General features: G+C 55.0%; 1 protein-coding gene across 3 annotated transcripts in view; it reads left to right on the plus strand.

The window, feature by feature from the left end:
* The window catches only part of SAP30BP (SAP30 binding protein), a 32586-nt gene extending 24590 nt beyond the window's left edge, over positions 1–7996 (plus strand). For all 3 annotated transcript variants that reach the window (XM_070392887.1, XM_070392886.1, XM_070392885.1), the window contains 7 exons: positions 1794–1882; positions 4097–4188; positions 4949–5009; positions 5094–5145; positions 5973–6031; positions 7132–7216; positions 7537–7996. In XM_070392887.1, the coding sequence (XP_070248988.1) occupies positions 1794–1882; positions 4097–4188; positions 4949–5009; positions 5094–5145; positions 5973–6031; positions 7132–7216; positions 7537–7718 (620 nt within the window). In that variant the 3' untranslated portion in view covers positions 7719–7996. The remainder of the gene's footprint in view (positions 1–1793; positions 1883–4096; positions 4189–4948; positions 5010–5093; positions 5146–5972; positions 6032–7131; positions 7217–7536) is intronic.
* The last annotated feature ends 4805 nt before the right edge of the window (positions 7997–12801 follow it).

The raw sequence follows: 12801 nt of genomic DNA on the forward strand, positions 1-12801 counted from the left end.
ACACCCTGTTTTTCCTAAAGGCTTTCCTGGAAAATGCCAAAGGGCATTCTTTGTCTCTGTGTCACGTGCACACATGCACTCTCCGCGCCAGGGAAGAGTTCACCCCTCCCTGCCTTGTGCCCACAGCCTGCCCGGGCCCTGCTCGCTCTTGTTGCTCACGCTCATGACATCGGAGGCCCAGCTCTCCCAGCCATTCCCTCAGCTTGGCTCTGCAGCTGCTTGAATCTGGGCCTTCGAACTCCAGTTCCTCCGGGGCTGGGAGGAAGGAGGAAGTCAGAATGAGTTTGAACTTCAGCCAGACCTGGATGTCACCCTTGCTTCAGGAGGCAGGAGGCAGAGGAAGGTGCTGGGCAAAGAGCAGCACATGGTTCCCTGATGGAAACGGCTCCGAGGCTGCACTGCATCTCGGGTCCACAGCAGGATGTCACCCAGGCTCGGTCCTCCTGTCCTCGCCCCACATGGCAGCTCTAGTGCTCGGCTCTTGGGGGGTGGGCACCTGGTGCAGGCCCACTGACACACTGAGAGGTGACCCCTGCCCTGGCTGAGCCCAGTCTCGGTGCTGGCAGTGTGTGCAGGCGTGTTCGGTCACTGCTGAGACTGGTTAAGCCAGGGAGCCCTACCCTCAACTGTATCAGCACCGAGTTCTTTACAGTAACAGTGGAAATCAGAGCACCTTGTCTGCTAAGACATCTTCGCCTTGGAGAAGGGGAGGCTGTGCCAGGCCACCCCCAGGCAGAGCGCAGCCACTCTGCCAGCCCGGCACACACAGGGTACCCAGGAAGTGCCTGCTGGGTGTTGCTGGTGCTTTTTGTTCATTCTTTCTCTTCATCCTGCCCCACCCCGTTCCGCCTGCTGTTTTGCTCATTGTATGGTCCTTTTCATGAGAGAGTGTTTTAAAGAGCACAGGCAGACCTCACAACAAACAGTGCATTGTCTGAGTGAGCCAGAGCACGGCTGCAGTCGCAGGGGCGGCAGGGCCGGGAAGGGGGGGCGGGGGGGACTTGGGGGGCAATGGCAGGTCTCCGAGGGAATGGTCCCTTGGGACTTGTGGTTCTCCACTTCAGAATCAGGCCTTTTGTTCCCAAGAATGAGGTGGACCAAAGAGGGTCAATTGGTTTGTTCATTTTTTAAAGACCCTAAGCTAATTTCCAACAGGTAATTTTTTTAATGCCTTTTATGCACAAAGCAGCTTTGAATGCGTGGAGTCCCCAAATCTAGGGAGCCTTGTGCCCCCTTTATCCTTTATCTTAGGATGAGAAGGGTGGCATTAAGCAACTCTGAATTTCCAGAACTCTGGGAGCTGCTTTAAGGACACAGCCAGTGGAGGGCTGGAGTCAGCTGGAGCTGGCTCACTGTCAGCCAGTGTGCACATCCCTCCCCGGCCCTGGGTTCAGCTACTGCACATTGGTAGCTTGCCGTTGGCCGTGGCAGAGTTTACACCACAGGAACTGGCAGGTGCTGCAGATAGTGGCTGTTCCCGCCCCACCTCCCATTTACCAGCACCCCCCAGGCATACTCTTTCTTGGAAGTTACTGCTGTGGCATGTTGGCATGCATTCTTTACACTCGTCCCCTCTGCCTGAGCTTCCCTTCCTCCAAGTGGGCACATGCTGGCTCCTTTTGGTCACATGATCTCAACTCAGATGACACCACCTGCTGAGAGGCTACTCTGAACACTTCCATAGCATTTATCCCTCCCTGAAAACATTGTGTGTGCTTTCCCCCCATTGCCCATGTGTACCCCCTATCCTAACCCCCACCTCCCTACAGAATTTTCCTCTGTTCTCTCAACAGCCTCCTTTTCTGAAAGAGTCCGGAATATGTCACCTGATGAAATCAAGATCCCACCAGAGCCCCCAGGCAGATGTTCAAATCACCTGCAGGTAGGCACCGAGCTTGACTCTGTGGCCGGGGCAGGTGTATGGTTTGGTCCGGCTTGAAGAGGCTTCTGTAAAAGAAACACCCAGGTGGGAAGGAGCCTGCAGTCCCGTTACCTCCCTTATCTGCTCTCAGGAGTTGCTGTGTACCCACGCCACACTCCACCACCTCACCTGGTGCTGGCTGTGTACCACCCTCCGCCACCTCACCTGGTGCTGGCTGTGTACCACCCTCCGCCACCTCACCTGGTGCTGGCTGTGTACCACCCTCTGCCACCTCACCTGGTGCTCGCTGTGTACCACCCTCTGCCACATCACCTGGTGCTGCGCTGGCTGGGGCACCCTAGCTTGCCCTCTATGAGGGCCTATGCCTAGACAGAGAAGATAACATACTTTTTCTATGCAACCCAGCTGAGCCAATGAGAACATTTCAGAAGGAACTTTGTTAAGAAACCAAGGGACCGTCAGAATGTAAAATAAATTATAGAGATGTTAAACACGAGCATTTTTTTATGCCTAAAATTCCCATGCTCATATCCCAAAAATGCCAGCTCACTAGCTGTTTGTCATCCAGTACCATACAGATCTGAGCTGAGGTTTTGAAACCCCAGGGACGCGGAGCAGTTAGAGCAGTTACCCCTGGGGAGCAGGCCCTCGGGGATAGCTGGGGTCCAGCCTTCTAGCCTCTGAGAGGGTTTCTGGTCCCCCTTCAGGTCCCCTGTGAGAGGGACTGTGACAAGCAGTAGGCAGACCCCCTCTGCCGGCTGCCTGCGGTGGCCACTGGGCTACCTGCTCCACCTTGGACCCCATAGAGCAGAGGTTCTCAACCTGTGGGTCGAGACCCCTTTGGCAGTCGAACGACCCTTTCACAGGGGTCGCCTAAGACCATCCTGCATATCAGATATTTACATGACGATTCATAACAGTAGCAACATGACAGTTATGAAGTAGCAACGAAAATAATTTTATGGTTGGGTCACAACATGAGGAACTGTATTTAAAGGGCCAGAAGGTTGAGAACCACTGCCATAGAGGCTCCACCTTGGACCCCATAGAGTCTCCTGGAGCCGCGTGCTGCTCCGCAGACCCATGCACCACCCTCGCGGATGGGTGACTCATGGGACCGGGCTGTGGAATGCAGCGGGCGGGGGCTTCGGCGCAGTGAAGATTCTCTTCCTTTTCCGGAAGTCTCCTCCCTCTGCTGAGTCGGCAACCCCCTGCCCGCCACCCCCAAGCCTAGTGTAACCTCCACACCGGGCAACAAGTCTCAGCCTGTTGGGACAGTCTAGCCATCTGCCAGGCACAGACAGTCAGCCGCTCAGCCTGAAGTTAGGGTATTTCTCCTCTAGATCCTCCTAGTGGGGGAGAGCATGACGCAGCACACCTTTCAGTTCACCCGAGATGGGGGAATCGTCTCATGGCCCAGGAGACCCAGAAAAGTCCTCTGTAAGAGAGCGCTGCCCCATAGGCCGGGCCTTCTGTGGGCCACCCTGCCTGCCTTTGCCATAGCGCTCAGGTCTGTCCCCGGCTCCTCTCTTCCCTGGTAGACAGATTGCAACCTCTCTCACTCGGTGCTTCCGCTGGCCACGCAGAAAGGTGGGCCTTCTCAGTCACCTCTCCCGACATTCCCAGAGGGCATCCCTTGGACTTCTAACCCTGCCACCTCCTCTCACAAGTGAGAGCTGAACTTGACCCCTGACGATGCCTCTTGATGAAGTGGTGGGGACCAGCCATCTGTGAGCCTCCCCACAAAAACATTCTAGGAAGTTTGTGAGGCCAAATCCAAAAAACGCTACTCCTGCCTTCCCCGAAGGACACAGCCTTCCGGTCTCCCGCTGAGGACTTGCCCCCGTGTTAACATGTAAAACCAGCCTCCAGCCCCTGCCCATCACCGCTAGTGCCTGAAACTCCTCTCCCGATGATTCAGGAGCTGCGGAACCAGGTGGGGACTCGTCCACGGTCTTCTCTGTGGCTTCTCGGCCTTGACCTTCTTACTACTCTCTCTGCCAGCTATCCAGAGGGAGACAGGAGAAAGCATGGTGTAAACAGGCTGCTCGCGGTTCAAAGGCTGGTTAAAGGCTGGGTGGAGAAAGTGTGGCTGGGACAGGGCTTCAGGCGGCCCTGAATCTCCTGTGTCCGTGTGTCCACACAGCCCACGTGACCACAGACTGGGACTGGGGGCATGGTGGGGTCATAGGGCCCTCTGTTTCTCTTCCGTAGGACAAGATCCAGAAGCTGTATGAGCGGAAGATGAAGGAGGGGATGGATATGAACTACATGATCCAGAGGAAGAAAGAGTTTCGGAACCCCAGGTGAGCTTCCCATGAGCCTGCAGGGTTGGTTGAGTCATTGATGTTGGACCAGGGACTGAGGTGCCCCATGGATGTGGCGAGGAGAGACCCAGCTAGGATCCCACCTGAGCCCAAAGGGACCATCAGCCAGTCTGCGATCCCAGCTGGACATTTACCATTTCAGATCCAGGCTGAACATAAACCAGTGTGTGGACTGGGAGCCAAGAGGCCAGGCCTAGAATGGGGCCTGCCTAGGTTCTCATACCTGCTCTGCCCCTGAAGCATGTGACCTCACAAGGCCTCGTTTCCTCATCCGTGAGTGAGGGGATTGGACCATTGTAGGTTCTTCTCTCACCTCTAACAAGTCCCTGGTTCTGCGTGTAGGCGACAGGCTTTAGGACAGAGCTGTCTGGTCTTAAGGGGCACACCTGGGAAAGTCGGGTGTGATGGCAGCAGGGACCTGCCCTGGCCTCGGTGTGGGCCTGAGTGTGGTAGCCCCAACCCAGCCACAGCTGGAGGTCAGGTGTCCAGGTCAGACCCCAAAACGCAGCCCTCACCTCGACACCACTCAGCCTGGTCCCTGGCTAACCGTCATCCCGCGAGAGTGGCGGGCAGAAATGACTGGTCATGTCAGGCCCGTGCACATCTCCCTCCCGCCGGGAAGCTTGCTGAGAACAGTCCCGCTGGGTTTTCAGATTTTGCCTGAGCCGAGAAGTTGGGTGGTGGTGATCTCTTAAACTCTGGCGCCCCTGCTCAGGGCCTCATCCTTTTCTTCTTTCAGCATCTACGAGAAGCTGATCCAGTTCTGTGCAATTGATGAGCTCGGCACCAACTACCCGAAGGTACGTCCCGCACGGAGGCTGAGGCTGAGGCTGAGGGAGAGAGAGGGCCCTTACTGACTACAGCGTTAACCTTTCCTTTTTCAGGATATGTTTGACCCCCATGGCTGGTCTGAGGACTCCTATTACGAGGCATTAGGTAGGTAGTCATCTGTCTGTCCGTCTACCTGCACACCCATCTGTCCCTCCATCTGTTCGTCTGTCCGTGCAGTCATTCAGTCACCAGGCAACATGCATTTCAAGGTCTCCTGTTAGTCCCTGCCCACGGAGCTGGTGTACAGCCCTGAACAAGACAGGCCCCATCCCTGGCTTAGGAGGCTTATGACACAAAGAAGACAGAGGGTGGAAGGGGGAATTCCAGCAGTGAGTGCTATGCGATGGGGTGCAGGCAGGGCCGCCTGACCAGGCCAGGGGCTGGGCACTGAGGAAACACGTTCAAGCAGAGGTTTGATGATGCGAGGCCAGCCCAGCAGTAGACGGGTCACAGGCAGGGGGACGGCATGTTGTGAAGCCGCGAGAGCACAGCTTTTTCTCAGGGGGGACCATTGCGGGGGGACAGGGAGGAATTTCAAAGGGTCCATGCCCTCAAGGGACAGGTCTCAAACCAGCAGCCCATGGACCAGATCCGGCCTGCAGACGGGTTTTGTTTGGCCCACACGAGTCTTGTCTTGCTTTAACTTGAACAGCTGACAACATTCTCCCTGAAAAGCCATAATCCCAGCTTCTCATGGTCCAGGGAAGGTAGTCCATACTGGGCCTTCTGTATTCCCACACGGAGCGGTCAGCTGGACTCGGAGCGTGCGCACCTGGGCCTTGGGGTTTGAGGCCCTGCGGGCCTGGAGGCCACCTTAGTGCATCAAACAAGATGCAGTGAAGGCAGCCAGTGCTCTGGACTAAGGTCCCTCCGCCTAAAGAGTGGGAGCTGTTCCAAGGCCACTTTTGTGACAGCTCCTCTTGTCTTTGTAGCCAAAGCCCAGAAGGTTGAAATGGACAAATTGGAAAAAGCCAAAAAGGAGCGAACCAAAGTAAGCGATGGGAAATGTCCTGGATATAAGGGAAGTGTTTGGGGTTTGGTTTATGGGTCCTGCTGGCGGGGCCCCAAGGGCTCCAGGCTGCTCTCCGGCCCTGACCCCACCCCAGTTCATTGCCTGGTGGTGCTCGGAGCCTTAGGGGTGCCTTGTGGAGGGACAGGCCTTGCTCGCTTTCCGGCCTGTCTCGGCTTGAAGTCACTTTCCAGTTGCTTCCATTTGGTTTCTTGGATCTTGTAGTTGCTGCCTTTGTCCCTCCATCCCCACCCCTGACAGCTGCAGAGTCCTGGTGGCTCTCTCTCTGGGGCCATTGTGTCCTCCCTGGCTGAAGGGAGGCAGGTATTTCCTCCTGAGCGCTCTGGTCGGTGCCTTCCGTGGCCTCCAGAGCTGACCTTGGCGGCTTGCCCAGTGCTTCCCTGTAGGTCCCTCGTCTGATGGCCAGGTGACCCCTCACGTTAGGGCCCTGAGCACCGCTTCTTCCCAAGCAGGATGGGCACTTGGGGGAAGGGAAATGTGGCTGTGAGACCAGCACCTTATGACCAGAGTCTCTGAGAGAAAGTTCAGGACAAAGCCCCTCTCGCCTTTGGTTTGGCCTGACCCTCCCGCAGTTGTGGCCGCAGGACGCCTCCCTCACCCCCAGGCAGAGGAGCTGCTGGGCCCTCTGGGAGCTGTGCTGGGGGGTTGGGTTTTCTCATTCTTAGCCCTGGATTGAGTTTCCCTTCGCTCTCCTTTCCCTCCCCCTCCCAAGCCCCAGGGTCCCGAGCTTCCTTCCCCTGTGCTGCCGGCACCCCTTCCTCCTGGTGTGAGGAGGGGGCCTGGGCATGGGAGGTGGGGCGGCAGGAAGGGGTTCCCCTGGCGTGTGCAGAGCCTGGTGATGCGGGGAGGATCCAGTGTCTGGGGAGTTTACTTCCGAGTGAAAATCCCCTTCGGGCGCCTCTGGAACTCCTCCCCTCCCCCACAGTCACGCTGGAGCGGGTCCTCAATGCCTGCTTTGTGTGATGCCAGCCACACGCGTGTCCCCCAGGGGCAGATGGCTGGCACGAAGGTGGGACCAACCTCGTGGCCCACGTCTCACTCCCTTCCCTCTTCCCCTCCAGATTGAGTTTGTGACCGGCACCAAGAAAGGCACCACGACCAACGCCACGGCCACCACCACCACCACGGCCAGCACAGCTGTTGCAGGTAAAAGGCGCTTGTCTGTTTCCAGCTGCACCACAGATGGAGCGAGGGTTTCCCTGCCTCGTGGGGGAAACAGACCCCATGGGGGTCGGGGATCCCCACGGGGACCCGGGCCTCGGCTCCACCTCCCTGTGCTTTTGTCTGAGCCCAGAGATGTCGAGCCAGCCTTGGAGGCCGGGCGGCCCCCGGTTCACGGGCTGCCCCTTGGCTTTCCGTGGCCGGCCCTGAGGCTCCTGTTCCCTATGCTCTGGCCGCTGCTTCTGGAAAGGGGGTGGTCTGTTTGCTTTGTCTTGGTCCTGACCTCTCTCTCGCCTTATTTCCAGATGCTCAAAAGAGAAAGAGCAAGTGGGACTCAGCCATCCCAGTGACAACCATAGCCCAGCCCACCATCCTCACCACCACGGCAACCCTGCCAGCTGTCGTCACCGTGACCACCAGTGCCAGCGGCTCCAAGACCACCGTGATCTCTGCCGTGGGCACCATCGTGAAGAAGGCCAAGCAGTGACCCAGGCACCAGCTTGGAGCGGCTCGGACATTCCTTCCCTTCAAGGGAGGAGCCGCTCCAGGGCTTGATAAGAGATGAGACTGCCGCCCAGTGACAATGCCCTCGGGAGCTCTGCGTTGTATATTTCAGGACTGGGACCTGCTCCCCAGAGGCCGCCCCGCGAGGAGCCTCTGTGTGGCCTTCCAGCCAAAAGGATGTTGCTGCAGAGGCATGGGCTGTGGACAGGGTCCTTGCGCCACCCGGGTCCATTGCCCTATTAAAAGTGCTGTGTTCTTGCATCTTGGCATCTCGGATGCATTGGGCTCTCCTACAGTCTGTTTGCAGGTGAACGCGGAAGCTCAGGCGCCCTCTCCGTCTTCCGGTTGGGGTTACTACTCAGTGTTGAGGGCTGGCCCAGGAAGATGCCGTGGCAGGAGGGGGCCCAGACAGTGGGTGAGGCCCTGTGTGGCCGCTGCCCGCTGTCCCGCTTCCAAAACCCAGCCAGTTCTCATCCTGGAGCGGAGGCCGCTGCTCCCTAGGGGGTGATTGAGCTTCCGGACCCCTTAGACACACCCACACTTTAAAGTCAAGCCAGTTCCCAGGAGGGCTGGGGTTGATCCGCACCCACACAGGGAGGGGCAAAGCCTCGGCTCCTGGCCGCAGCTGCCTGGGCCCTGGGCACCCCCAGCGCTGCCCGGTGCGGCAGGGGGATGAATCACCTCCTGCCCTGGCGGGGCAGCTCATTGTTTACAGGAGAGCCGGGCTCCTGGGAGGATCCTGCCTCCACACCCTTCCTCCGCCTGTTATCTCTGCCCCACAGCAGCCCCGGGCAGCACCAGTGATCGCTGGGCTCCTCTTGGGGCCAAAACAGATTTCCCAGCCGTGGCCAACCCCAAGGGGACGCGTTTGCCTCTCGCTCTTTGCCACCTCTCCACGCCCGCGGAAGGGCTGCGCGTCAGGGAGGGAAGCCGGGCTGTGAAGAGCCACGTTGCATCCATGGGGCACGCGAAGGTTGGGAAAGGTGCTCCTAAAATGCACCTGGTGCTGTTCGGATGAGTCTGCCCCGGCCGTCCCCAGAGTAAAATCAAGTCACACTCATCCCCTCCCCCCCACAGGACTTGGCACTAGAGGACCCTCTCTCTCCTCCTCTGATAGGACTTTGCAACCCTGGAGAGGAGCTGCTGCCCCATAGTCCCAAGAGGTCTCTTTTTTTTAATGGTTATTTTATTTTTTAACTTTTAAAATGTTTTTATTGTGTTTTTTTATTGTTTTTTTTTAAAAATATATTTCTTTATTGATTTCAGAGAGGAAGGGAGAGGGGAGAGAGAGAAACATCAATGATGAGAATCTTTGATGGGCTGCCTCCTGCATGCTCCCCACTGGGGATCGAGCCCACAACCCAGGCATGTGCCCTTTGCCGGAATCGAACCTGGGACCCTTCAGTCCGCAGGCTGACGCTGTATCCACTGAGCCAAGCCGGCTAGGGCATTTATTGTGTTTTTGGAGAGAGAAACATCAATTAGAAACACTGACCAGTTGCCTCCTGCACACCCCCTATTGGCGATCGAGCCTGCCACCCAGGCATGTGCCCTGACCGGGAGTGGACCCGGCCACCTCTCGATGCATGGGACAACGCTCAACCAACTGAGCCACACCAGCCAGGGCCCAAGAGGGTCTCTTAAGGGGCTTCCTCCCCTGCAGCCTCCATCAGGGGCCCCTGCTGTGGACATGGGGGGCCTCAGAAATAAAAAATGGGACTACCGCCGAGGCCGGTTTGGCTCAGTGGCTGGAGCGTCGGCCTGCGGACTGAGGGGTCCCGGGTTCGATTCCGGTCGGGGGCGTGTGCCTGGGATGCGGGCACATCCCCAGCGGGAGATGTGCGGGGGGCAGCTGATCGATGTTTCTCTCTCATCGATGTTTCTAACTCTCTATCTCTCTCCCTTCCTCTCTGTGAAGAGTCAATGAAATATATTTAAAAAAATAAAAATAAAAAAAAAATGGGACTACCACGTGGCCCCTCAGTCCCAGTTCGGGGTATATGTGCAAAAGCAAAGCAGGGTCTGAAGTTCTGTTTGTTCATCTTCACAGTGTCCAAGAGTGAAAGCAACCAGGCTCCACTGAAGGCTGAGGGATGAAAAAATGTGGCCTGTACGTACAAGGGAATATTCTGTCTGAGAGGGAAGGAAGTGTGACACATGCTGCAGGTTAGGTGAACCTTGAGGACATGGTGCTCAGGGAAGTAAGCCAGCCACAAAGACAAATACTATGATTCCACTTCGATAAGGCAGCTTTACTAAAGGAGTAAAATTCATAAAGATGAAAAATTGGACAGTAACCAGGGACTGGGAGTAGGGGGCCCGGGGTGCTGTTTAATAAGCATAAAAGTTCTGTTTGCAAGATGAGAAAGTTCTGGAGATCTGTTGCCCAAAAATGTGAATGTGCTTAACCCTACTGAACTGTACATTTAAAAATTAAGGTGATAATTTTTGTTATGTTTTTTACTGTGATTTTTTTTAATTGGGTTGCTTTGTAATAGTAATTAAAATTTTTTTTACCCCTAGCCAGTTTGGCTCAGTGGATACCAAAGGGTCCCGGGTTCGATTCCGATCAATTGCAGGCTCCTCCCCAGCCTGAGCCCTGGTTGGGGCTCGTGCAGGAGGCAACCAATGGATGTGTTTCTTTCACATGGGTATTTCTGTCTTTCCCTCTTCCACGCTCTCTAAAAATCAATGGAAAAATATCCTCGGGTGAGGATTAAAAAAAAATGATTTTTTAACAAAAAAAGAAAAGCAACATTTCCCCAGTATTTTTGGAGGCACATAGTTCATCGCCTGTTGATGAAGGGAACCTCTTTTTTTTTAATCAGAAGGATGCCTTCTATTAAATGTAGAAACAGAAAACCACAATTCTGCAACGTCAAAAGAATAGTTGATCCAGGCAAGGATCTACAGTGGACGCTAAAACCCCTCGGTGAGAGGTAACAGGAAACCGGGCAGGGTGACAACTGGTGGTCCGTGAGGTCCGAAAGGTTGGCGACCCCTGCTCTAGATGACTTCTGAATCACAAAGTGTAGAACATATTTCTACAAAGAAGACTCATGGCTGTCACTTCATCATCTCTCACAGTGAGACAGCTGACATGTGCCACCCATTAAAACACGCAGCACAACCTAAGACCACTCTTGCCAAAAATGGTTCCCCTGGCCCTAGCCGGTTTGGCTCAGTGGATAGGGCATTGGCCTGCGGACTGAAGGGTCCCGGGTTCAATTCCAGTCAAGGACACGTGCCCGGATTGCGGGTTCGATCCCCAGTAGGGGGTGTGCAAAAGGAAGTGAACAAATGTAAGCCGATCAATGACTCTCATCATTGATGTTTCTAGCTCCCCCTCTCCCTTCCTCTCTGAAATCAATAAAAATTTATTTTTAAAAAATGTTTCACCTGAATCTAATCAGACTTTCAGACCCAACTTCCAGTTTGCAGGAGGCTAAAAAACAAGCCGAGCAACACCACGAGGAAGCAATCAAATCCAGACAGTGGGACATTCTGCAGGTCAACTGGCTTTTAAAGGTCAATGGCGGTGGGGGGAGGGGGGGACGCTGGTAAGAGAGAAAACAGCTGCAGTGGGTGACATGGAGTGGACGCTAATTCAAAAGGAAATAGTTATAACAGTTTGGGGACAACTAAGAAATTTTAATAGAATTGAGTCAGATATTAGGACATTCTCATTTATTTTTTTTAGGTGTGATAAAGTCATTGTGGTTGTGTGGGGGACCAGATACACATTTGGAGTACGGAGAGAAAATGTCATGGTATCTCCAACTTCAAATCGAAAGATACATGCATAGCTCTGAGCGGTGGCAGGAACATAGGTTTATCCAAGGCATGAATATTGCTAATTGGAAAAAAAAGATAAAGGAATACATGACAAACATATAAATATGACAAATGCTCATTCTTGGTTAGGTCCAGGTAGTAAAAATGTAGATGATCTTTATACTCTTTTCAACGTTTTTACATGTTTGAAAATATTCAAAATAAAGTTGGGGGATTATCATCTTAAAGGGGGTCTACTGGCAACCCGCTGGCCCTCGGAGAGACCAGGCCTAGCGACTGTCCACCTAGGAGGCCTCTCCCTCAGACGGGGCGGTCAGCACTGGGTCTCTACGCTGCCCACCAAACTGTTTTGATCACGTCTCCTGTCTATCTTACACGTACCGCTCTACCAGTAAGCGATGTATGTGGTCAGGCACAGGAAGAGTGGATTATCTGGCGCAGCCCTGGAGAACACGCCGCCCGCTGTGGTGCTCCCGGAAGCAAGCAGGTGGCGTATTCCATGCCTCGGGCTTTCCCCAGCCCTGGGCGTAGGACCTCATCCAATGCTTGTGAAATGAATAAGGAGTTGAACTGAGTGCACTGGCCTGGCCTGGCCTACCCGAGCCCGTGGGGGTGCTGGGCGGTGGGAGCGGCAGTACAGAGCCCCAAGGAGGTGGCCCCTACGTGCCGGCCTCACTCTGGCCCTACGGCTGCTGATGAGACAGCCAGGTTTTATTTTTTATCAAATGAATATGGAATACAGTCATCTTAACCCCTTTGGGGCCAGTAACCTATCTGGGAATACAAGTCAACTAAGGGCCCTCTCCCCAGCCAGGCACATCCCCTAGCCCAGTGGTCGGCAAACTCATTAGTCAACAGAGCCAAATATCAGCACAACGATTGAAATTTCTTTGAGAGCCAAATTTTTTAAACTTAAACTATATAGGTAGGTACATTGTTATTAACTTAATTAGGGTGCTCCTAAGGCTTAGGAAGAGCCACACTCAAGGGGCCAAAGAGGCGCATGTGGCTCGCAAGCCAGTTTGCCGACCACTGCCCTATACCACATACACCTGGAGTTTTGCACATGATCTCAGATGGTTCACAGACAAGCACCCCCAAGGTCCACACACAGACCCCAGGTAATGACACTCCAGACCCCCAGAAACCCGAGGAACTGGGGGCTGGTCTTAGGCCTGAGTACCGCCACCAAACGGGGGCTCCCTCCACAGTGCGCCCAACCAGGAGCCAGCCTCGCCGAGTGCCCGGCCCTGTGCCGGCACTGTGCAAGG

The sequence above is a fragment of the Myotis yumanensis genome, unplaced genomic scaffold (assembly GCF_028538775.1).
Source record: "Myotis yumanensis isolate MYYU_CA2020_CCGP unplaced genomic scaffold, mMyoYum1.0.hap1 SCAF_16, whole genome shotgun sequence".
In the NCBI taxonomy this organism is placed as follows: Eukaryota; Metazoa; Chordata; class Mammalia; order Chiroptera; family Vespertilionidae; genus Myotis; species Myotis yumanensis.